The 26,022-nt window shown below is 48.4% G+C and overlaps 1 protein-coding gene and 1 long non-coding RNA gene across 4 annotated transcripts in view; both read right to left on the reverse strand.

Moving 5' to 3' along the window:
• Positions 1-12,374, reverse strand: part of RAB3C (RAB3C, member RAS oncogene family) — a 52,346-nt gene extending 39,972 nt beyond the window's left edge. The window contains exons 1-2 of one of the 2 annotated variants that reach the window (XM_090278847.1): positions 12,117-12,374; positions 3,369-3,596 (exon numbers count right to left, since the gene is read on the reverse strand). In XM_090278847.1, the coding sequence (XP_090134973.1) occupies positions 3,369-3,596; positions 12,117-12,134 (246 nt within the window). In that variant the 5' untranslated portion in view covers positions 12,135-12,374. Of the gene's footprint in view, positions 1-3,368; positions 3,597-11,091; positions 11,183-12,116 lie in introns of those variants that run through there. The other variant, XM_090278846.1, reaches the window with a different exon arrangement.
• Positions 1-26,022, reverse strand: part of LOC150008081 (uncharacterized) — a 597,743-nt gene that overhangs the window by 87,819 nt on the left and 483,902 nt on the right. The window lies entirely within an intron of this gene.

Below are 26,022 nucleotides of genomic sequence, written 5' to 3' on the forward strand. Positions count from 1 at the left end.
CGGTGGAGCGTGGACCGGGAGCAGCGCTTGACAGTCAGGGGCGGCGTTGTGACAGGGGCGGAACACAGCTCAGCCAGGTCCCCCCTGTACACCCGGCAGCCCAGGCCTCTGGACACGCAGAGGGTGAGCTTCCCACAAACTGGGCCAGAGCTCAGAGAGCAAGACGAGACGGGAGGAGAAGACAGGGTGGCAAGGGTGCCGGTGAGAAAAGGGGCACAGAAAGGGGAAAAAGCATGTGATGACACCCAAGGGAATAGTCACCCGCTGCCTGTGACACTCCGTCCGCTTTCAGCCTGTACTTGCTCAGCTGGTAGCAGGATCAGCACTGATGTCTGGACTTGGACTCTGCAGACCCCATGGAAAAGGGGGGCCAGTATTTCCTGAGTGAAGGATCAGCCGCGACCAGCACCCCACCCTGGCAGGCGGCTTTAAGCCTCCGTGTTCCCACGGCCCACACGCTGAGAATGAATGCAGACGATACTCTTCGTGACGATGCTACATTAACCTCCCTTTTCTCACTGGAAGAAATCCACTCTCCATAGCCATTCTCAAGGCTAAACTACTTTTAAAATTAAACTAAAACATTATAGGCCCCAGCTGGGAAATATCTTTCTATAATTAAAGTAAAAAACCACACTAAATATCTCTCCAATATATTCACAAGAGCATTAAAAAGACACAAAATAATAAGGGAACCAGCCTAAATACTTGGAATCTCTAAAACTTGGAAAATTTTGATTTGAGTATCATAAAAAGGATAATAAAATGGAAAATACAGTAAGGGAGGGGCCATAACAACACGAATGGAATCCAAAGTCTGTAACTAACACGACGGAATGGCGATGTTCCTCCACACACGGTTATTCCCAGGCCCAGGGAGAAGGGCCATGTTTCCCGTCACCGTTGAGACGCCTTCCTTGCCTGCGGACTGTGGGAAGTCCGGCTGCCCAGCTTGTAGGCTCAGAAAACCCCCTCGCGGCGCATGCAACCAGCAACCGCCACACAAACAGCAGGGGAGGCCAGGAAACCCTGCATGGCCCGGGCCTCACACTGGACGACGCCCTGAGCCGGGTGCGCCACGCGGGCCCCGCCGCCCCTCGGCACGGACCGGCCAGCAGCGGACTGGACATCAGCCTCCGCCCGGCGTCGGCAGCGGGGCTCCCCCCGCCCGGGAAGGAGCTCTGTCTGTCGGCAGCTCCCGGGCAGGGGGGCCGAGAACCGAGCGAGTCAGCGTCTGTGGCCGGCCCGGCACAGGGCCTGGGGCACGGGCCGCGGCTGGGACGCCCCGCGCCGCTCGGCCTCTGAGATGCACAGGCGGCGGCAGCAGGAACCGTTTTCTCTCCCCCTGGCTCCCAGGACGGAGCTCCTGACGCCCCTGGAATTTTGTCCTGCGGGACTGTCCACAATGAGCCCCCGCCGTTACAGCAGAGCTTCCGCTCCCCAGGCGACCCTGGGCGAGTCCCTAGAAGGTTTCACCGTGAGGACCCTTTGCCAAAAGAAGGAACCCCCATCAAAGGGCTGGAACTTGCAGCCCCATCCTGACCTCCTGGAGGGAATGAAGGTCGGAAGTCTGCAGGCTCTGTCCCAGCTGCGCTTCTAGGGGGCTGTCCCCAAACCCCTGCTTTAAATACACGGGTGGCAGTGAGTCCCCTGTTTTCCTGACTCCTGCGAGCTGTTCTAGCAAACCATCAACCCCCGGCGCGTGGGGCTGTGCAGCCTCCGGACGAGGACTGGTCTCTGAAAGGCGGGGACGGGACTGGGGAAGGAAGGTCTTCCCGGTGGAGGCTGCTCATCCCGGGGTGTCAGGACTGGGTTACACTGCACGAGAGCGGGGGTGTGGACAGAGGATTGAAGCTTTGCTTGTCAGCCAAACCCGCACGCTCGGTGTCGGGGGTGTGAGCAGAGGCTGTGGCAGAGGCCGAGAGGGCAGCGGACACCTTCCCAGCCCATTTACCCGTTAATGCAAGGTCACGAAAGTAGGATCAACTGGGAAAAACAGCTGTTTGGTGACTAAAATGCAACGAGACAGCAAACCTACATCCAAAACACACGGCGTCCTGAAGTCGTGGAACAGCAGGGACTGCACCCGAGCACCCGCACACGACAGCGCGGAGCCGGGACCCCTGGAACCTTGGCGGTTGCCCCGCCACGCCGCCACGCCTGCCCCATTCGCTGAGACGGTCCAGCTCCTTCACGGGCCTTTCCTTCGACATCTCAGGATGCGTCTCGCAAGACGGCCACGTTCACAATCACAGCATCTGATTCAAGAGCCTCCTGAAGGACCAAGCCTGCTTTTCCAAGTTCTCGCGGCAGAGAGGGTACCTGTCTGTGTATTTATCTGCACCTTGTAATTTTACTCCTAAAAGCTTTAAGATATGTAAATGTCATCTAGTTTATATAAATATTTTAATAAAGGGCTCTTTTATTTTAAACCTGTTTAAACACTTTACCCCGGGGCTCATCTGTCTGACTCTGTGCCTCTGAGGAGGGCCTTATCCTCGGTCCTGGGTCAGCCCCGCCCAGCAGCGAGAAGGCGGAAATTCCGCCTGGGGAATTCCAGCTGTTTACAGCTGGAACCTGCTCCAGTGGCAGAGGTAAAAAGAGCAGGTAAAGGGGCCCCCCTGCTGGAAACGCTCCCCCAGGGCACCTACACACGATTCCATGGATGCAGGTGCGCAGTGCAAACCCACCTCTGGTGTAACCGACTTCTCTGCCAGCCCATCTCTCGTGGCAGCGCGAACCTGTTACCCACATGCGTCTTCCCCTCTGTTCCTCACCTGCTGTTGTAAACGTACCCCAACAATGTAGGTAAGGGCTCTCTGACCTTCTGCCGGGTGCTGAGCGGCAGGAAGGCAGCCAATGGTCTCCAAATTGACTACAGAGTTGTGTGCTTAGGGAAAGCCCTGTTTTAAAATAAACATTTCATTTGTTTTGTTTTATTTGTGTGGATAAACCTGATTGTTAGAGTTGAGAACACAAAGTCTGTGAAGCTTAAGTAATAGATTCTGTTCAAAGTTATATCCGAGGCTTTTTGAAGGGACTAGACTTTTTCTACATCTGGTTGTTTGCTTTTCCTTTAAAATTCCCAGGACAGGCTGCTTCCTATATTCACATCTTTTTTCTGGACACTCTTAAGAAGCATCACTTGACAACAAGGCACGATTCCGTTTCCAAGCCTTAAAGAGGCCTTGCCCTGCTGCTTTGGAAACAGAAAGTTCTATAGCAGAGAACCTGTGATGGAGGCTGGGGAGCCCTGGAGATGGACGGACAGACAGGCAGAGGAGGCAGAAAGGCAGGGAGCTCTTCCCTCACACATGTGTGTGCTGGATGCCCTGGACTGAAGCACACGGTTGGTTAAGGTCGCTTACCCAAATCTGAAGCTTGATTCTCTTCTCGTTCTTGAGGACAGTTTTTACTTTGAAATCGATCCCCACGGTGCTGACGAACGCCGACGTGAAGGAGTCGTCGGCGTAGCGGAACAGGAAGGAGGTTTTGCCCACGCTGCTGCTGCCGATGATGAGCAGCTTGAACATGTAGTCGAAGTTCTGATCCGAGGAGTCTTTCTGGCCAGGCCTGGCATCTTGGGCAGAGGCCATCTGTGGTGGGAACAGAGGCATGCGGGTCAGTCTCCCAACCGAGGAGACGCCAGCAGCCGCTCACTACTGGCCTTTCGTCCCCTAGTCCCCTCATCCCCTCGTCCCCTTGAGACAGGGGAGACAGGGCAGAGCACTCCCTGCTTCCCTGATGCGTAACCGTGGCAACAGCCCCCTGCTGGAGAAGAGCCTTTCCAGCTGGGCCAGCGCTGGCTCAGCATCCAGAACCAATCAAAGCACCAGAGGGACGTCTACATGGTGGTGACATGCAAAGCAAAGACATGAAGAGTGGCTGGGAGGGTGGGCTCTGGAACCTTACAGCCCCAGCGGTGGAGACACCCGGGTCTCAACAGTAGGACGCTCCTCACTCACACGTCTGAGGATCAGAGTCGCCTTATTTTCTCGGCAAGCACTCCCACCTGAACACAAATGGCAGTTTCTTTCAAACAGAAAATAATGACGATGGCAGATGCATGTGGTTCAACCAACGTGCCAGGAACTATCAATTTATGGAACCCTCACCACCACCCTATGGGGTAGGCGCCTCGATTATCTCCATATTCAAAGGAGAAAACTGAGGCTTAGCAATATCAAGGAATGTGCTCAGTTTTACATGAGTGACAGGCACCAGAGGCAGGATGCACTGGGCAGGGCTGTGTCCCCGCCTCGCGCAAGGATGCGGAACGGACAGCAGGGTCACTGTGAGCCACCTTGAGTTTGCTGTTTTAAACAGGTGCCCTTCACTTCCCTCTCTGATGTGAAGTGGGACAATTATGATCTACCTTGGAACGCCTGTGAAAATAATGCTCATGTCAAGCAGACGTGCACACACCCAGCACAGCGTGGAGAATAACCTCATTGTTCATTATAACTGCTTTACATGGGTGTTGATTTACTCATTTTTTGGTGGTCGTCCTAACATCCACCAACAAGCGTGCAGCCCAGCTTCTGAGCCCCGCAGGCTCCGTGTGGCGGGGGCACCTGGAGTGGGAGCCGCAGGCCTTTCACGGGACATGTGGTACCTTCCCAACACCGTGAATTCCAGGCAATGCCTGTGCTGCCCAGTCAGGGACCACTAGTCACGTGTGCCTATTTACACTCAATCACATGCAGTTCCTCCGCCACGCTAGCCCCGGGTGGCCGCGGTCAGGGCACTGGGCAGGGCAGGCAGGCACTGCCATAACTGCAGAAAGTTCGTTCCCAGGAATAGGGCCAGGCTAGACAGTCTTGGGTCCTTTCCCATACAGGCTGACGGACAACTGCAGCTTCCCGTGCAGGGCGGCAGAGAAGCCCCCGCAGCTGACAGACAGCCAGAGCAGGAAAGCGCGCTCAGTGCCACCTGAGACGACACGGCTGTTGAGGCCGTGGTGTGTTCCCAGACCACAGTGGGAAACGGGAAAAGGGAGAGGTGGGGTAACAGTCACTGCCAGCAAGAGAACGCAGCTGCACGCATGAGAATAAGAACAAAACAAAACCTGCATACCTGGCGGAATTTAAGGACGACAACAATTCTGATGGCGCATCACACTTCCTCAGGAAGCGTTAGCTGAAGCGTTTCTCTTTTCAAGTCCACAGAACCACACAGATGCCTTCAGTAATTACACCTTGTAACAGGTGTTTGCTGGTGGGAAAAACTGGGCCCCTAACACGGGCAGGCAGCACCACCTCCCTTTCTGCGTTGGGGTCCATAGGCTAAGATAAACCTCCCCCGGCACGAGCACCAGCTGAGGACAGAAACCTCAGTCGTGACCACCAGTTTGGACAATGATGTCTCGCTCAGAGGGCTCCTGACCCCCCAGAAGGCCAGGTAATGGTTTCGATGGGCAGATTCCTGCAGGCACAGTGCTTTCAACAACCGATGCTCACCCCTCCTGGAGCTGCCAAGTGCTTCGGGCCTGCAGACGGCCGCCACGGAGCTCCTGTCCCGCCTCCTGCACGGAGCAGCCCAGGTCCTGGGCTAAGAGTGTCCAGCTAAGGCCCAGTCGGAACGCAGACACCACCGGTCTCCAGGGCTGCCCACCCACTCGGCCCTGCACGTGGGGCCCTGAGCCCTGGGCACCTCCAGGTTGCCTCAAGACAGAGTGTGACCAATTCTCCTCTGCTGTCAATCCCAAGTCCTATCCAAAATTAGACTGGCCCCCAAACCTGCAGAAGTAGAGACGCCCTCAACATGTAGACTTTTTGAATATACCTGTGGAGGTTTAGGTGGGGAAAATCATGCTGGGGCTCTCTCCAGTGTGGGAGTTGGCGGCCAGTCGGGCTGGGGCAGCAGCATGGAGTGGGACAGGCACTGCGGGGCTGAGGGGGGCTGCGGGGAGCACAGGGCTGAGGGTGGGCTGCAGGGATGTCGGGGGGCTGCGGGGGCTGCGAGCCCAGAGCTGCTGAAGGACTGATCGAGGAAGTCTGCTAACCCACTATTCTGGAAGATTTAAAAAAAAAAATTTCCTGATTTACATCCTCAGTAAGATTCACAGAGAGCCAAAAAGGTGTGCATTGGGAATGTATATGTTTTATTAAACTTTAGAATAAGGAAATCAACCCTGGCTCAGAGGGTGGAGGAAGAGATGCCCTAATGCCTTGCTGAGAAAAGAAGCGAAGCAATCTGACAGTAATGCCAAAGGGAATTACAGACACTCACTGTGTAAATTCACTGACACCTCACATTCATGGAAAAATGCAGCTACAATTGGAAAGCATGAGTAGGCATGAAGGAGCCTCCCCAGGGCAAAACAGAGTTCCTAGAGTTATAGAAAAGGGAACACTTTAAATTGCATTAATTTTGAAATAATTTCCAGGAAAAGGCTCGCAGAGTTGAACTTCCCACTGAGCCAGAATCCCGTTTTTGGCATTGGAGCCTCTCAGGAGAGATGCCAGCCCCCACGCCGGGGACAGGACCCTTCCCTGGCTGTGAAGCAGCCTGTCTCCCTGCTAAACACCTGCAATCACCCACCCACCCACCACCCACCACCTACCCCTCCACCTTTCTGTCTGTCGCCTTCCATGTGTGGATGGAGGTCAGCAGAATAGTGCACCCTCCCGAAGACAGATGGGAGATAGATACCTAGATCGATGGTTGATGGATGGATGGATGGATGAATGGAGCTGGATGGTAGACAGGCTGGTAGGTAGGTCAGCAGATAGGACAGACAGTTGGATAACAGATATCTATATATATAAGATTTGTCAAAATTTTCTCCACAAATACAACTCCAGGCTCCCCTGGCCTCATTGATGAACTCTACCAAAGACTTTAAATTCCAAAATATATCAATCACACCAAAATCATTCAGAAAACAGAGGGGAAAGAACATTTCTCATCCTGTTTTATAAGGCCTGCATGACTACAATATTAAAAGAAAATCATACACCAATATCCATAATGAAGTTAAATGCAAAACTCCTCAAGGAAATGTAGCCAAACTGAATCCAGCAGTACATGGAAAGGACTGGGGCTGATCTAAAGAATGCCAGAGTCACTCAAAAATCAATTAATAACATCTAATAGAATGAAGGATATAAACCATGTGATCACCCAACAGGTGCAGAACATGCACTTGACAAAATTCAGCTCCCATTTATGTTAAAAACAAATACTCTCAGCAAACTAAAAATCAGAAGCACCCTCCTCAGTATGATAGGGTGTCTGCACCTAAAGCAGCAACAGCAGAACAACCCAGTGGGCCTCACACTGGGCAGTGAAAGAGGGATGGCCTCCCGCTGAGACCGGGAGCAGGCCAGGGTGTCTGCTCAGCACTTCCAGGCGACACTGTGCTGGGGAGAGAGGGGCGGGAACTATGTTTCCGTTTCTTATAAAGATAAAGAGTCACCGTCACCGTTGAGGCTGGACGCTGTTAGACATTCAACAGTAATGACAGCAGGAGTGACACGTACTTTTCACGGTCAGAGGGAACAGTGAATATTTAGACTTGACTTCTTTTTAAGCTGTTTTTCTATACAGCACAACTGTGTTTAATATCGATTTATGGTTTTTGACCTCAACTTCATCTTCAGCCCTGCATCTATATTCTTTCTTCAATCCTCCTCATTTTTATCCAAACAACCTCTTTTTAGTTTTAGATTTTTGGAACCTTGTTTCATACATGGGGTAGGTGTTTTTCTTTAAAGTTTCCCAAATAGTCAAACTGCACTGCATTCCTGAGATGGCCCCAAAAGCTTGAGGATAACAAAGCGGAAGAGGAAGCTTTCAGTCAGAGACAATGGGTTCCACATTTGTCCTGCAAGACAGGGAGCTAACCTGCGAGACGTTCAAATCCAGGAAACAAAACTCAAGCCATTGATCCAAATGAATGGATCAGCTGATATCAGTAGTGTCCTCGCTCTTTACAACACTCTTGTGTGTCTTCTCAGGAAACCCAGAATAACAAAGGAAAGAATGTGAGCTTTCTAAACAGAGACTTGGCAGAATCTGAAATCTACCATGCTCGGAGAGTTCTTTATTCTTAATAAGCTCCAGTTATCTTGAGTATAATTAGTGACAGTGACCTCTGGGATTGTTTTATATTTTATACACACACACACAGACAGACACACACACAGATCTGAACCCAAGGCACAGTGCTTGGCACAAAGCACTGAATAAACTGGAATTTGCTCAGTCTGGTTCCTGGATCAAATGACAGTTTGTTCACGTGTCTTTCCCTCATTCCAGGGGCACTGCTACTGCCCACTTCACTGGCCTGGGGACGGACGGATACCTTGAACAAGAAGGCACCAAGTGACCTCTTCCTGTGTTAAAATTCTAGCCTTTTAACCCATCTTTTGGAGCACTTACCAGATGCCAGTCCTGGTTATTTAGTTAGAAAGGAAATACAGAAATCAAATGTTATCACTGTATATTATTTTAATAGCCTCTATAAAAAAAACTATTATTACCCCTCACTTTGCATCAACTCATAGAGCAATATATACTTTTTTAAATCCATATATTGCCCTGGTCATCATGGCTCAGTTGGTTGGAGCCTTGCCTAGGTTGCCAGTTCGGTCCCCATTTGGGGCGCGTGTGACAGGCAACAAATCGGTGTTTCTCTCTCTCTCTCTCTGTCTCCCTCCCTTCCTTTCTCTCTAAAATCAATAAGCATGTCCTGGGGTGAGGATTAAATAATATATATCCCTAATCAAAAACTACCTTGAACAGAACACCAAGATATAGGGACAGCAAATGCTTTTTAAAAGATATAATTCTTAAAAGGCTACTTTGACTTAAGAAAGTATGCAAGCAAATTAGGAAATCAACAATTAAAGAACTCGTTTTGTTTCACATCAACAAATTAACTAAATATTTCTTTTCTTCTAAACAATTGGTTCCTTCTCACACACCCCCAACTGGGGACCTGGCCCACAACCCAGGCCTGTGCCCTGACCAGGAATCAAACCAGCGACCTTCCAGCTCACAGGCCAGCACTCAATGCACTGAGCCACACCAGCCAGGGCTAACTACATCCTTCTAAATGGGGGAAAGAATCTCGTAGGATAATACAACTATATGATGAGGTTCTGTTTGTCACTCATTGTCCAGAAACCTAAGTAAAACTTAAGAGCATATATTTAAAATGCTAATGTAGTTCATTCAGTCTTTAAAAGGAAGAAAAAAGAAATGTCAACTATAATCTGGTTGCATTTTCACGTATCAAAGTCTTGGAATGTTGTTATGATTCAGGGGTATGGATGCTGAGACATTACTTGGCACCTAAGAAATATAAACCATGTTTACAGTTTTTATTCTTCCTATTATTATATGTTTGAAATCTGATTATGATGAAGAGAGGATCACCAAGACAACAATTTACTTGTTAAATTGAATCAATGAGTGTGCTTTAATTAAATATACTACAGAAAATAGTCTTTGATTTCTTAAAATGTATAGTATTCACAATAGCACTTGGGAATTTACATTTTTAAATCTCAAAAATCTATGAAAATAACTCCATTCATGAGCAAATTGACTTTGCTACCTATTTTAATAACAATTCTTCATTAAATTGCCTACTATATAGTTGATATGAAATCATTTAAAATATTTTCTAAGGCATTAATTTCATATAGTTATGTAAGATTTTAATAACCCTCTGAGGATTCTAAGTAACTTTGCTGTGAAAGTAAAAATCAAGATGCATTGTGGTTAATTTTTGAGTAATTTATTTTGACAGAAACACTTCAGTGCATATATGGGGTTGACTTAAATACTAACAATCTACCTTTAAATTCCATTGTCAATGTTTACTTCTAACCAAATATGATTAATGTAACCAGGTGGCTCCTGGTGGTGTCTCCGGCAATGGAAAATTATCATAAGCCGGTGTATTTCAATGGCCACAGCCTGCACCTTCATTGTCTGCCCAGACTCCTCAAATCAGGTTTACAATGAGAAGCCACGTCACAAACAGAGGTTTTAGAAAACACACAATGGACCCTGTTCTCTAGAACAAAGCAAATTTCCAATAACTCATAAGGTAATCTGCGGGCTTCCTCTGTATAACCCTTCAGCAAACAAATTCTACAGATGTGTGTTATTTTTTCATTAACAGTCCAGTGTATAGCTTAATACACATCACCCATAAAATAGATTAAAAGTAAATAGATGCATACGCTTAAAGTCCTTGATTCACGAAGAAAACGTTCAGGCAAGAATTAAGGTCAAATATTTGTGCTGCTGGGTTTGGCAGCAGAGGCGGGCTCCTGGGAGCCAGCCTTTGCTTCGCCCCCTCTCCCGTGACGCGCGCACCGGGTCGCTGCCGGGTGCGCTTCGTGGACCCAGGCTGCTGTGCAGCGTTCGCTCATCTGCGCCTGAAAACAGAAGTTACTCTCGGTGCTCAGCATCGGAGTCGGCGGGAGCAAACCCGAGTGGGAACGAGGGGGCTGAGTGCACAGCCATGAGCTCCGTGCTCAGGGGCTCTCAGGGTCTCGGGGCGCAGGGCTGTACCTGCCGGAGTCAGAGGTGAAGGGCAGGCAGGGTGAGACGGCTGGGGCCAGAGGTGAAGGGCAATGGTGAACCTGCCTGGGTCAGAGGTGAAGTGCAGTGGTGAGCCCGCCGGGGTCAGAGGTGAAAGGCCTCGGGGTTAAGCAGACCCCTCGGTGTTCGCCCCTGTGCCCTTACGCTGTCCCGGCCCTGACCGAGGCCGAGGACTGTGGGGACCCTAACACCGCTTCCCATCCCTGCTTGTGACCCGGCATTCGGTCGGTCCCGCCGGCCCGAAGCCCGTGCGCTGGCACCGCGGTCACAGACACGGGACGACGGACGACACACGACCCCGCGCCCCGGACTGCTGTTCACAGGCACGGAGGCGCGTTCGCCGTTCCTGCAGAGCCCAGGACAACGACAAGTGCCCCCACCCCGTCGCGACACCCTGTCACAGCCCAGGGCGCGGGAACCATCTGTCCCTGGACCAAGTCAGAGCGGCTCCTCGCGGTGGCCGCCCGGACCGAGTGTGTCAGCGTCTCTGGCCGTCCCTACGAAGCCACACGCTTTGTACAGACCCACCTGGACGGGAGCTTCGTGTCTCATTGTTCTCGGGCGGTCCTCGCTCTCGGGAAAGACAGCGCTAGCCCGGGAGCGCGCTCCCCGCTCCGCACCCTCGAGTTCGCTGACCCGCCAGATATCAGCACCGGCGCTGTCCCCTCCTGGGGCGCATGCGCATTCCGGCTCGGCGCGCGCGCTCCTGGGAGTTGTAGTCTAGATCCCGGACACGTCCTGCGAGCCCGCAAGCCGCGAACTACAACTCCCGGCGACCCAGAGCCCACACCGCCTTCCCCCGAGCGGCGCGGGGCCGCCGCGCATCCTGCTGTTGGGACCGCTCTCGACCTCGCCCCCATCCCTCCCCAGGTGCAGGTGGACTTTGACCCCAGCTCAGCCTCAGCTGCAGATGTCTAGTTTCCACCTGTCGCCTTCCGAAGCTACACTGTGATTTGCCGGTTATGAAACGCGCTGCCGGGTGCTAATGACCAATACGAACGACACCTGCGCGGCGCTCTGACTCTCCGTCTTACACCTGCCATCCCCAACCCGGACAGTTTATTTCACTGGCAGGGGGGCTGGTGTCACAGTGTCACCCCAATGGGCAGGGAGTAAGCGATGGACAGCGCACACAAGGGTAAAGTGGGTTATCCGCACCCTCGCGTTAAGAAAGCGCACGCGCGCGCGCACACACACATTGACACTGACACACACCCCTGGACTCACACGCGCGCGCGCGCACGTTGACACTGACACACACCCCTGGACTCACACGCGCGCGCGCGCACGTTGACACTGACACACACCCATAGACTGAGGCGCGCGCGCGCACACTCCTTGACACCGACACACTTATACACTGACACACACACCCATACATTGACACAGTCGCACGCACGCACCTGCATACACGCACACACGTGCGCAGTCACACACACACTGACAAGTGCACACACAACGCTCACGCGCACTCACACGGCACACACTCGCGCGCACACACAAGTCCGTCAGGGAGCAGTCCTGCAGACTCGCAGCGGACGCCCTTCGCTCACCTTTCCGTACAGCTCCATGGCCAGGCGAGGCTCCGGTTCTCAGTGAGGCTCCTGCAGGAGGCGCGGTCTACGCAGGAGGCGCAGACAAACGCACAGCACAATGGAGCGGGCGTGGACGAGATGGCGGAGGGAGACAGAGGGACGCGGCCGCACAGCTTATGCGGACAGACCGCTTCTTCCCTCGGGAAGAGAGTGCAGTCCTGGCGGCAGCGCGGAGAAAGGGCTCCCAGCGCCCGCGCCGGGGCGCAACCGCGCCGGGCGGCCCCTCCCAGCCCGGCGCCGTCCGCGTCCCCGGGGCGCGGCCGCGGGCCAGAGCCGAGTGCGCGCTAGGTTATTCACCCAACGCCAACACACCCGTCACCGGAGCCAGAGCACCTGCACCGGATGATACTGGGGACCTTTTTAAGTTACCCCGTCCTTCCATACAGCCTACTCCTCCCGCACTAGTTCAAAGTGGATTTCAAATCCAACTGCACTTGTATTACTTACCTTTCCCCTCACTTGACTAACATGTGTGACTGTCCACGTTCCTGGTGACAGACAGTCCTTTCCCCTGAAGAGTAAACTAATCAGTCCTGTAGCAATACTACTGCCTTTGGCAAGAGGTCTGGATGATTGTTACAGGAGCCAGAGTGGAAAAGGAATGCACTTCGTACTGGCACAGAGTCATGGAAGGAATACCTTGAATCAGCTCGAAACTTCACTGCGTCAGACAAGACAGTAGAACCGAGGTTTTGAACTGAAGTGTGCTTGAATCTGGGGGTGGGGGGAGAGGATTAAATTCAAATTCTCGAGGCATCTACGGGGATTCTGAGTCATCGGCATTTTAAACAAACACGCCAGCAATCCGGATGCAACTGGTCCTTTGCCATAATTCAAGAACACTGCCTTAAAATAATTTATATGGAAGAGTTTTTCAAAAACACAAACTTCAACAACTTCACAGATTGACTCAATAATGAGTTAACAATGTATGGGGGACCTACTATGTCCCATTAAGTGTAGGGTTGTGTTTTGTTTTTGCTTTTAAGAAATCTGAGATCTGTCTTCCCATCTTGCTATCATGAGAATCTAAGGCAGTATCACCGAGGTCAACAGTTTGTTTAACTACTCAGAAAATAACATGTTTAAACGCTCCTCTTATAGTTGAGGTGATGTGAAGGTGAGAGCAATTGCATTTAAATTAGCTAATAACAGACAAAAATAAAAGGTAAAAGGGACCCTGCTGTAGCATTTCATGGTAGCAGCTACTAGAAATAAGACTTCTGTGATTTTTAAAGATACATGTAAAGGTGCACCTCTTAATTTTTTTCAGCAGAAACACCAAAATCTAATGCCAACACTTAAATGTAATTTTTTGGTATTTAATAATAAAAAAATTACACAGGTACTTATGAGTTGTCTTTCCTCAGCATTTCCTGTAATTGTGATACTATCATCACCTTCTGACAGTCTCAGGATTCCAGGAGGCTGTTATCACAGACACATTTGATATTACAAATATTGCGCTGTTACGGGTTTACTGGTCTTTGAGAACTCCATCTTTTCCCAACATTTTATGAAAATGATACATACCCCCTCAGTTTCCCATTGTCTCCTTTACTTGTGGAATAGCCCACGAAAGTTGAGTTGTGAAAATCTATTAGTTGCAAGAGGTTTGGGGGCGTTTAGTTCTGTCCTGTTTCTTATGTCTTTTTGGAATAGTTCCATGGGTTGAGCGAGTAAAAAACACAGGTGGCCAGAGATCAGCTAAACCTACAAGATGGACTAGCGCTGACTCTCCCCAAGCAGTGAAAGCAAGACTGTGAGCTTTGCAGGAAGTCAGGCCTCTGCCTATGAGTTCTATTGCCAAGGTCACCTGATGCCCTCCAGGGCCCCAGCTCTTACTTCCAGCTTCTGGGTGGCCAGGAGGAAGAGGTGATGAAGGGCCCCTCCCACCCTCTGAATGCACCATTGCTCTTACATTACAGTGCCCTGTTGCAAGGCAGGCTGGAGAATGTAGTTCTGATTTTCGGGGAACATGTGCCCCGCTGAACATCGGATTCTATCACAACAGAGGGGAAGAGCAGGTTTTGGAAGGCGGCCAGCAGCCTCCACCACAGGCGTCAGGGAGACTCCAAGATAAAGCTTCCTGCCTCCCTCCCCTCCCCCAACTTTGCGACTTTATTGAAATATCAACGTCTATTTAAAAATTTACCTGTTATCAGGATCTCTGTAATTAAACAGCAACCAAAGCCTTAAAATCAAGGAATTAGCCAAAATTTAGAGTATTCCTGGAAAGAAGGAAGCCTTCTCCACTTACAGATGAATCTGGGGTTAGTTGACAGAAAAAGGTTTTAAAGGCAATATATAGTGAATAGAAAGCACCGGGTCACCAGGGAACGTCACAGAGTCTGCAGAGTCCTCACGTCAGAGTGTGGAGCAGGCTCCTGTCCTGGGGTCTGGAAGGTGCCCAAGCCTGCATCACAGGGACCATGAGGGGTGGCTGGGATGAGGACTCTCAGTCTTTGTCTTTGGTTAGTTTTCCTTTTTTTGTCCCACATCACTGTCCCTTATTGACTGGCTTTTTGTAACCCTGTGTCTATCTAATATGTATTAATATTCACTTCGATTTTTGCATTTATCTGGTTTATCTGTTCGCCTTGCTGTATTCAGTCCCTGTCTGCGTCAGCTCAATTAAACAGTGAAGTTCTGTCAAGCAGGGTCAAATGGGGATAACTTATTTGGCTAAAACAGAGCCAAGATCAAAGATAGTTACGTTAGTATTAATTAGCAATACTGATGTTGCTTCAGTCAAAAGCAGAAATAGGCATTTTGTTTCCATCGCTGTTCCCATCTCTCTGTCAGGACTTACACTGAACAGCCAGTGACTGGGACTTGGTACACGAGCTAAGGGTACTCCTGGGGTTCACGTCGTCCCTCACGCAGGCCCTGCTCACGCACACGAGGCAAGGATACAGCTGGTGTGTAACCCTAGATCTCTCCGGGGCCCTTTCCAGCCACGCGGAGGGTTTTCCGGCTGCGCCCTCCCTGCCTGACGCATGGCGTCGGTGCTGGCGGCTCTGACTGCCACTCTGCGCAGCGCTCGTATCGAGAGATGCTATCGATCGTCTGCTGTTCCCTTTGGAAGAAATTAAACATCCTTGTGATGTTATTGATTTCTTTTTAATTAAAAGGAAAATCAGTTAAACTCATTCCTGCTTGTGATGCTTCCTACCCACACAAAATCAATATAAATAAGGCGTTTTTAAAAAATAAACGAAAGCACTCTAGTAGAATGAAAAAAAGGATGTTTCCTTTCTATAACATAAATATGATACTATTAGTGACAGCTACCTTTTCTTCAATACCCATTTTGTGGCAGGCTTTTTGTATATATTATTTCATCTAATCCTCAATAATATTGCAAGGTAGTGTTATCACCCTTATTTAACAAAGAAGAAAACTAATGGAGAGGCTGCGTCTTTTGCTTGCAGACACCTCGCTAGTGAGCTGTTGGGCAGGATGTAAAGCTCAGGGTCATCTGCTTCCAAAGCCCAAACTCCCACCCACAGATTTTCTCTTAAAAGGGAATGTTGCTTCAAAATAATGTTTTATAATCTCTTACAAAGATGTTTCACTGAACTTTGTTGTTGATGTTGACCTGGCTTGTGAATCAGGATATTACACACAGCCCTCTCATGGAATTACTGGTTATTAGACATCTTTTCATACAACACTTTTTAATTCGAAAACTGTCAACATTTTCAGATAAATATAAATTGATTTGATGTACTAGAAATATTATTAAGGAGCTGTATCAAATTCAGATCCTTTGGTGAAGTGTATATATTATACTTCCAGTTCAGAGAAGACAGTTTTAGAATAAACAGATTATAACTGTATAAATTATGAGAAAAACAGAGGAATACTGAACAATATTTCCCACATTCACACACAGTGCTTATTCAGCTACAGGTTTTAGACTGCTAAGTTTGGGTAAAGGTTATGTGACCTACATCTTTATTAAGCCATGGTGTCGTCGTCGTCGGCAGCCGTCCGTCTCGAGAGACGATGGTGTAGCTTCTTAAGAGTCTATCTGCACCGCCGAGAATGGCTGTGCAGTCCGACTCGGGAGTGACATGGTATCTGTCTCCTCCCGTGTTGAATCGACATCTTGTGATGACGCTGAAGCTACAGAGCCTGGGCAGGGTAATATGGAGGGTCTGCTGTTGCCCATGCAGCAGACCCCCCCCCTCTCTTCGCAGCTGAAGGGTCCAAGGGAAAGACGGAGTCGATACAGCTTGGGTTCAGGTGCGCCGCAGGAGTTGCCGGTGTTGACTACAATGTCAAACCGCCTTAGGGACTCCGGCTCCGGATTTTCTGTCGGGGTTTACTCCCTTAGCCTTTCCCCTGAAGAGGTATGCCGCAAGGCAGCGGAGGTTTTTTGGAGTCAGAGTTTTCCTTCTCTGATGTACCCTGACTGGAAGATCGAACCAGCGACACTTAGCTCGCAGGCCGACGCTCAATCCACTGAGCCAAACCAGCCAGGGCTAAGCCATGGTGTACTTCCAAAGAAATAGACATCATCATCCTTTAAAAAAACCGTTACTCTTATAAAGCTGTCACAAATTTTGAAGACCATTTTATAATCAAGGCCTGACTTAGCTCTGCACAGTTTACATAATAAGCTTTCTGCCCTGAAGCCTCTGACCAGAACAGAAAAAGGGAGGCCCTAAGCAGAACCCTTTATAAGACTTGCAACAGTGTGGGTGTATGTGTGTGTGTAGTACTTGCATGTAGCATTGTGTGGTGTGTGTTTGTGTGTCCTGTGTGTGAGAATGTGTAGCATGCATGTGGAATGTGTGCATGTGCAGAGCATTGTGTGAGGATGTGGAGTGTGTGCATGTGAGTGTGTGGCATGTGTGTGTGTAGCGCTTGTGTGGAGTATGTGTGTGAGGTGTGTTGTATGTGTGTGAGTGTAGAGTGTGTGTAGCATGTGTGGCATGCATGTTTGTATGTGAGTGTGCATGTGAATGTGTGGCATGTGAGGATTGTGTGGTGTGTGTAGTGTGTGCCTTGTGGAGCATGTGTGTATTTGTGTGGAGTGTGCATAAGTATGTGCCATGTGGATAGAGGAGTGTGGCATGTGTATGTGAGTGTGTGTAGCACTTGTGTGGAGTATGTGTATGGGGTGTGTTGTATTGTGTGAGTGCAGAGTCTGTGTAGCGTGTGTGGCATGTATGCATGTATACGAGTGTATATATAAATGTGTGGCACGTGAGGATTGTGTGGTGTCTGTAGCATGTATGTGGAATGTGTGTCTTTTGGAGCATGTGTGTGTGTGGGGTATGCATAAGCATGTGCCACGTGTATGCATGTGAGTGTGTGGCATGTGTATGTATGTGAGTGTGTAGCGTGTGTGTGTGTGCAAGTGGAGGTGGGGGCGAGGGTGGGAGGGCTGCACGCACCCTGCCCCAGGACCTAGGACAGCCAGCCTGTGAGCCTGCAGTGCCCTCCCACAGCTCCAAGCTCAGCTTACCCCTCAGAGCCAAGTCCAGCTGCGAGTGAGGCTCAAACCCTTCTGTCCGGAAACTTCCACAGCACGTGAAACGTGCCAGATGAGCTTGCCAGGAAGAGGCCTCACAGGTATCCCAGCTCAACCCTCCCACTCTGTGGATCAGAAATTAGGCCTCAGAAAAGTGCATCAACACTTTTTGTTATTTTTAGGTTCACACACTGTACTTGGAAATGAAGTCAAAAAGAACTTCCGTCTTCATCCTCAAGGGGGCGCCAAAGTGGCTCCGGAGACCAGCCGCAGGACAGGTGACAGGTGACAGGCGACCAGACGTCAGCAGCAGAGACCGCAGAGCAGAGCTGGGTAGCTGCCTGCCCTCGCCTAACGTCAGCAACTGCTCCGAAGAGTCACACAGAAGCGCAACCAGCTCAAGGAGATTCTGTGGACAGTGAATGATGCCTCTGGAGAAGACGGCCATTCGGCCGTAAGTGTAGAATGAGAGACAGACTCAGCGACCTTCCGAGGAACGGAAAGATAACTTAGTTCTTCTTTGTGGGTTTGCAGATAAAAAACCAAAGCCCAGAGACTGGTGAGGACTCACCAACATCACACCAACACACAGCCAGGACTAATATGCAATTCACGTGACATCAAGACCAGAGTGCTTCGTAAATAAACAATCCAACAATCACTACTTTGAACATTAATTTGCTATCTTATAACTTGACCAAACTTTTGCTCAAAAATCATGCAATTACCACTCACTATATCAGACATCAAAAGCCTCTTCTCAATAGGTCTGTGTCTGATGGTGTCTGAGATAACATGGTGTAAAAGCTAAGGGGAGTTGAAGTATTGGGTGGGCCAAAAAGTCCATTTAGTTTTTTCCATAAAATAAAAGACACATTTTTCATTTTCACTCAATAACTTTACCGATATGGATATTTTGAGTATGTCGGCTGTCTCCCACATGGTACAACATTAAACGTCTCAGTTTGATCATTATCAACTTCAACTGATCTACCTGACTGTGGAGCATCATCCAGCAAGGAATCTCCAGGACGAAATTTCACAAACCACTTTTGACACAATTGATCAGTCACAGCACCTTCTCTGCACACTGCATAAATTTGTTTTTGCATTTCAGTTGCGTTTTTACCTTTCTTGAGATAATAAAGCATAATATGCTGAAAATGTTGCTTATTTTCTTTCATCTTCAATATTAAAATGGATACACAAAAATTCGCCAATTTTGATTTTTTTAATGCACGCTGATATGACATCTGTCACAATACAACCTAACAAAATTGTTTCAAACAAAACTGAAGATGACTAAGCACTGCTAGAGTCATCTTATGAAAAAAAAACAAAAACTTTTTAGCCAACCCAATACAATACTTACTTCTACAAATAAGGGCTTGTAAAATATTTAAATTTTTTTAAAGATTCTATTTATTTATTTTTAGAGGGAGGGAAATGGAGGGAGAAAGAGAGGGAAGGAAATATTAATGTGAGAGAGAAACAGTGACCAGTCACCTTTCGTATGCACCTCAATTGGGAACCAAACCTGTAACCCAGGCATGTGCCCTGACCAGAATCAAACCAGCGACCTTGTGCTTTGTGGAATGATGCTCAACTAACTGAGCCACACCAGTAAAGGCTATTTAAAAAATTTTTTTTATTTAAAAAAGGACAAAAAATGAGCTACAGAACCCAAGTTTCATTATTTTTCTAATTAAAATTGAACTTGATCCAAGTCTCCACATATTCAGATAGTTATATAATTCCATATCAACCCATTTGACAGGAATGAGGGCAAGGGTTTCTCCTTCTTTCCTCCTCTGATTGCTCAATAGCCCTGGGTGACAGGCAGGACAGTAAAATGGTAGATGCTGGACATCGTTGATGGTCACTGATGCTGCTTGTTTTCAGGTCAGCATGGCCCATTTGCAGGCAAGCCAAGCCTCAGAAATACTGATCAAAATGTCAAGGTCACAAGCACATAGTGTATCAGTTAGCTCTGCTGTGTAACAAACAATCCCCCGAAGTTAGTGACTTAAACAACATCGTTGTTAGTTCATAATCTGTGGGTGTAGAGGGACAAGGGTGTGTCAAGCAGGCCTCTCTGTCTTGGCTGGGCTCACACAGACCTGCGCAGCCAGTGGCAAGTCAGCCAAGTGGCTTTGCTCTGTGGGCTCACTTGGCTATTGGCTGGGTGGTGGGAGAGGGACCAGGCCATGGGTCTCCTAGAGGCTCTCTTGTGGGTTCTAAGAGAAAGAGCAGAAACACACAGGCCTCTGGGGTCTCGATTCAGAGCAGGCACAGAATTCCTTTAGCCAGAAGTCACAGTGCAGCTCAGATACAACACATGGACAAATAAACTCAACTTCTTGATGAAAGGAGCTGCAAAGTCACATTTCAAAGCCACTCAGATGCCAGGAGGTGTGGGGAATGTGGCCACTGTGACAGCAGCCACATAGGCCAGCGTGGCATCATGGCCCAGCCACCTCCAAGGCGCTTCAGCCAGAACCCAGCTGCCCTGCTCTTCACCCAGAGCCTCTGTTGTCCACCTGGCTCCCAGGCTCCTGCCAACCTCACAGGGCCCCTTGCCAACATGCAGTCACCGGACTGCTGCTGTTTAGTTTTCCCTTTGAGGAGCAGATGCAGTTACTGACACGGACCTAAGCCGTTGACAATGAAGCCACCCACCTCCGCTGAGCGTCCTCAGGCTGCGCACCACGGTGGGGGTGAGTGCAGTGAGAATTCCCAGACAGAAGGGCTCACAGACCTCGTCACCTCCAGGAAAGTCACCCGATGGGGAGAAGGGGGCTTGGTCGTCTCTCAGCAGTCATTTGTCACATCTAACTCTCAGCGCCCCCTGACTCAGAAGTTATAGGACACGTGAGCTAGAAACATTATCAATCATCCCCCCAAAAAGACTTTTATAAGCAACATTTTGTCCACAAAGGTGTGATCTCCGTCAACTACACCTTTTTCTTCTGTCTGGCCCTTGGGCTCTTTTGCGGTCTGAGTATGTGTAATTTCCTGAAAGGAGGGACATTATCTCATTACAAAGCTCACACTTAACCCTGGTTGAGACACTTCCAGTTGAAGTACACTTTTCTTTACATTGCATGACTTTCTGAAAAGTGCCTTGTCTTCGTTTTATTAGCAAACAACCCTGATGTAAGTCGTTTCCCCTTGTAATAGCCAAGACCTCTGAAAGGAGGTCTTTTAAGCTGTTAAAAAGTCACATTTGGCATGCATGCCACACCAGAATTAGCACCACGCCTTTAAGAAGGCCGAGGAGGGCGCCGCTGTATGCACCTGAGACTCACTTTCACTAACTCGACCCTCACCCAGTTCTACTGGAAAATGAAAGACGAATGGTAATAAGCTTCTCCGGCGCACTAAGCTCTACTTGCCAAGTGTGTGAAGGCAGTGTCAGTGCTATGGGGTGCTGCTCTGAGCCCGGTCCCCCCCACCCCCCGCCTGACCAATGGAGCATGACCCGCTTGCTGGGAGCAGCCAGCAGAGCCCATGATCTCATTACCTGAATGATTGTCTAATACAACAAGGATGCCAGCCTGTTAAACCAAGCACGCTGTTGTCCGGGGACAGCCAGCTGACCTGGAGTCTGCACAGTCCTTCCCCACGTGGGAAGCCACCCTCCCCTCCATGCCCCAACTGCTATTAGGGATTTCTGGACCCAAGGGTAGGTAGGACGACGACCATGTCCAGCTTGAAGCAGCTAGAAGAGCACAAGACCTTTGCCCACTGTCCTTTATAAGATTATAAAGGGTCTTAAGTCTGAGAGGGCGGGATTGTTACCGAGCGGGGGTCCTACCCCCCAAATTAGTTATTTAATTTAAAAAAATAAAATAAAAATAAAAATTACCCACATTAAATATACTTATATTTTAAAGTCAATTCTTTAAGTCAGTATGGACTCAGATATTTATTTTATCTTTTCAGTTGTAAAATAATACTATTTGTTCATTCTATTGTTCAAATTGTTCCAGTTTCAGCCACTTGGAACTCTTTTAGTTGGTCTCTATGTTCCTAAACACATTTCTTTATTAAAAAAATAAAAGAAATAAATTTCATAATTTTGTTTTTGATATAATTTGGTTAGAGGGAATGGACTTAATTAACATTTAGCTATGATTCTCAGCAATATAATTATCATGTATACTCAGGAATTCTTGCAAAGCTAGAAGCGATATGCAGATGTGATGAAATGTCTGTGGTTATTAATAGTAGCATGTGAATAACTGTAATATGGATTTATCAGTACTTACTAATTTAGATTTTGCAATTTTCGTTTGTGCACTTCAGAGTCAGCGCTTCCTTTGCTGGCTGCTCGTCTCAGGTCCTGGCTTCCGGGGAGGCCGGAGTGCTGAGGAGCTCGGCCCTGGTGACCCAGGGCGCCGGCCACCTCCCAGGTGTCTGAGGTAGCAGATGCTTCTGCTTCTGTTTTGCTCCATCTTCTGGTCTCTCTTCCCCATAAAAGGGGCTGGGCTGAGCCGAAGAAAATGACAGCTGTCACCGGGGTCAGATTCAGGAATAAGAAAGGGGGAGCGAGGATCGTGAAATGAGCCCACAGAAAACAGACCAACAGGGAAGAGCGGATGGAATTAAAGATTAGAACAAACTTACTCTGCCCACGATTTCCTGGAAGTGTCAGCTGAACGTGATGATCAGAGCGCAGGGGGCTCAGCCGACAGTGGCGCATGCGGTGACTGTCAGTCCCCTCCGGGAGGGAGCCCCACTGGTGGACAGAAACGGCAGGAGGCCTATTGCAGTGAAACTCTTCCATCATGAACCTCAGCCGCCTGACAGCATGAAGCCTCTTACCCCCACCCCACTTACAGTCCCTGAAAAACGGCAGCCTAGAGATTTATAGACGCAGGTGTTTCTGTTCTGTCGCAAAAGGTTTGGGTTCAGCTTGGGGAGGGTCCTGAAAAGGCTGCAGTTTTAAGTCTTCCTGGGACTTTTAGTGATCAGCCAAATATTTAGGCTGGTATTAATATTTCCTGTGGGAAATAGTAAGTCTCTTGGATTCAATGTAATTTGTTATTTGTCGGGAGGGCACATGCTAAGAACTTTCCCCTTACTTTGTAGGGAACCTAATCTAACAGATCATGTACTGTGGGCAGGGCTAGGGCCATGATTTGCAGTGCCTGAGGCAAAGGGAACAGTCAGCACCCCTTGTTCAGAAATGATGGGCACGTTCTGTCCACCCCAGCACGCTCGCAGAATCCCAGCGACAGGTTTCCTGACACTAAATACCGGTCTCAACGAAGAGGCACAGGATGTTCTGGGAAAGGGGTGGACTCCATGTATTAGGAAAGAGAAAACGCAGGGTGTATCCCATTTTTACCCCAAATTGGGCATCACCGAGCGGACAAAGAACCTGCCCAAAGGGTTTCATTGGTCAAGTTATGAACCTTAACAACCATGTTCAACATGAATGAGATTCGCTATGAAGTTCAACGAGTTCCTAATGCCATTCTGAAGAGAACAGTCTGTGTAAACATTATCAAAAAAATACTAACAGTGAAAAAGAAAGGTGACTATAATAGGGTATGTTTACATTTATAACAATTTTAATACATACAGAAACATTACTACTTTATATAAAGGTGCTCAGTTTCCTACATTTTCATGCATCTGCTGTCTTGATGAAGGACAGACATGCTCTTGCTTCCATCTGCAGGACAAAGAATGAAGAGAGAAGCCTAGAGAAAGCTAAGAAGTCCTGGAATCTCTACCCAAACTAGAAAAGAATGAGCATGAGAGGTGATCTCATATAAAAAACCTGGGGGAAATGGGGTTCACAGGTGACCAGCATCAGTGGCCACAAACAAAACCAGGCAGAGAAGGAAACAGTACTTTTCAGGATCATAAACAATAAACCAATGCTCTTCGTGAGGAGAGCTGACGGACTGGAACGCCTCCTATTCTGCCTAGAAGGGAAGCTTCTCACACAGCACTGCTGATAACCAAACTCTAACAAGGAACATGTCAGGTTGTAACATTGCTAACAGACCAGGTCAGTGTATGGTAATGACAAGACGGTGGGTTGTGAAACGCTAAGTGATTATTTAAAGTACATCCTGTTTGGCGGAAGACATCAGGAGACAAAATAATGACTCTAGTGGTCCCCACACAAGAAGGGAGGATGCAGAGCTATTAAACTAACAGATAAAATGTGTCCATCCAAAGAAAGCTGGCTTCGGGGAAAAAGTAGCCAAATAATGAAATTCCTTGCAGGTTTCTTGCTTTCCCACGTCTCTGCTGTGCAATTCCTGGCTCAGAGAGGATAAGTAACTCTTGTGAGGCCACTTGGCTAATGTTGTTACAACTGTGATACAAATAAAGGTTTGCTACATGTTTTAGCATCTATTCCCCCCCCACCCCACCTTATTACACTGCCTAGGAGCCTTTATGTTTGTGCCCCAGGCCTGTGTACAAAAAAAGCGAATAACTTCTGACATTTTCTCAACCAATATTTTGATGTTTCTTTTAAATCATTTTTAATAGCAGTTTACAAATACTTCAAAGCAATTTGAGAGTTTGCCCTTTCTTTTAAGCAAACACTCTATAACACAAATATTGATGCTCTATAATAATGGGCCTGGTCCGTACAAAGGGAGTCATTAATACTTGCTTTCTTTCAAATTCTGCTTACGTAATTAGTACATTAGTAATTCAGGGTAAGTAGTGTGTCCTGAATAAGTTCAAGGTCTTCTATCATAAGCTTTAATATCACTGTATTTCTTTCCTTCGTAGTATTTATTTATGTTTCTAATTATGCCCTTGTTTGTGTGATTTTTTTGGTATTTCATCTAGACTGTAGGCATCACATGTTTTTTTCACTACTAAGTCTTCAGTCCTGTCACAATGCCTAACAATTAATAGGCCCTCAACAAATATTTGCTGAATAAAAGTGGACGGCTGTATGCATATACGAGGTTTGTCCAGAGGGTATCCAGCCATGTAAAATGAAACATAGAGACATTTATTAAGAATATACAAGACACAAGAAACATTGTACATAGAACAATGCCGCCACCCTGGGACCTCACACAGCTCTCCCAGTCGCCATCAGCTGCCCCATCATATTTCCATGAATCTCATAGATGATCTGAAATCTCCTCCCTTTCAAAGGTGATTTTAGTTTTTGGCAAAGCCAGAAGTAGCAGGGCACCAAGTCTGGGCCATAGGGGGGCTGCGTCACCTGGGTGATTTGATGTTTTATCAAAAAATTCTACATGAGACGTGGTACGTGAGTGGGCACATTGCCGCGAGGAAGCTGCCAAGCACCAGCTGCCCACGGCTGTGCCCTGAGTCATCCCAATAGTTTCCACGGAGGAACATTCAAGGTTAATGCAAAATTTGTTGTCGACTCGTTGCTTCACCCGCTCAGTCATTTTGAATGCGACGGTCACACAGTACACAGGCTCACTCAACAGCATTTACCACCCCCACTGACTAGTACAGTGAAGTCGTCATTGTTCACGCAGGCGCGTTCCAGTCCACTCCCCTTGGCTGCCAGGGTACACCGATGTCACACAAACTGTTCCCGTTATATTAACAATGGCTGGACTTTTTCCAGACAGACCTCGTATGTATGTTTGTGTATATGGATGCCTGTATAAATGGATGGATGGATGGGCAGAGAGGTGCAGGAAGGAAATCAGGAAATGGGCAGGTCATTTTGGACAGCAACTATTAAAGAAGGCTTCATAAATGACCTGGGCTTTGAAAGGGGGGCAATAATCTTCATTGCAGCTGTGACTTTCTGTTAAGTGCCATCATGGAGACGCATCCTGCACAAGGCCTCACTGCTTTCTCCTTCAGCACGTGTGGGTAAAGAAGGTGCTGCTATGTTAAGCAACACAGCAAATAAAAACAGGAAGCGAAACCACTCTTAAATTAACAGAGTCCCGCTTCCTGCCCAGGTTCCCTTTAATGACTATGCATCCCTGTACTATGAAACGTTTCATTAGAGAGGACTTTTTACTAAAAGGTAAAATTGAGCCACATTCACCTTTTGTACAGACCCGCAGGATGCATTACAAACACTGCAAACAAGCAACTACCTTTTGATTTAGGGCCGAGGAACTCAGCTGGTGCGTCATTTGTTCTGCAGGACGTCTGAAAACGCAACACGGCTCGGGCAGCCGCTCCTCCTGCTCAACGTCCTAAACTCCGCCGTCACATCCCCTGCTGCCCAGTTCACAACCGCGGGTCCCTGCGGAGCCTGTGGCTGCCGGGTCTCCAGGGCCCCTCTCCACGGCTCAGCGCCAGGGCCGCTCTGGCCACACCACGCTTCTTTCTGCACGTCTCTTCATTCCTGCTTTTTCCGCGTTCTCTCTCAACCAGGTCCTTTTCCTGTCCTCT

Source organism: Furipterus horrens, unplaced genomic scaffold, assembly GCF_987537825.1.
Source record: "Furipterus horrens unplaced genomic scaffold, mFurHor1.1.pri manual_scaffold_5, whole genome shotgun sequence".
Lineage (NCBI taxonomy): Eukaryota > Metazoa > Chordata > Mammalia > Chiroptera > Furipteridae > Furipterus > Furipterus horrens.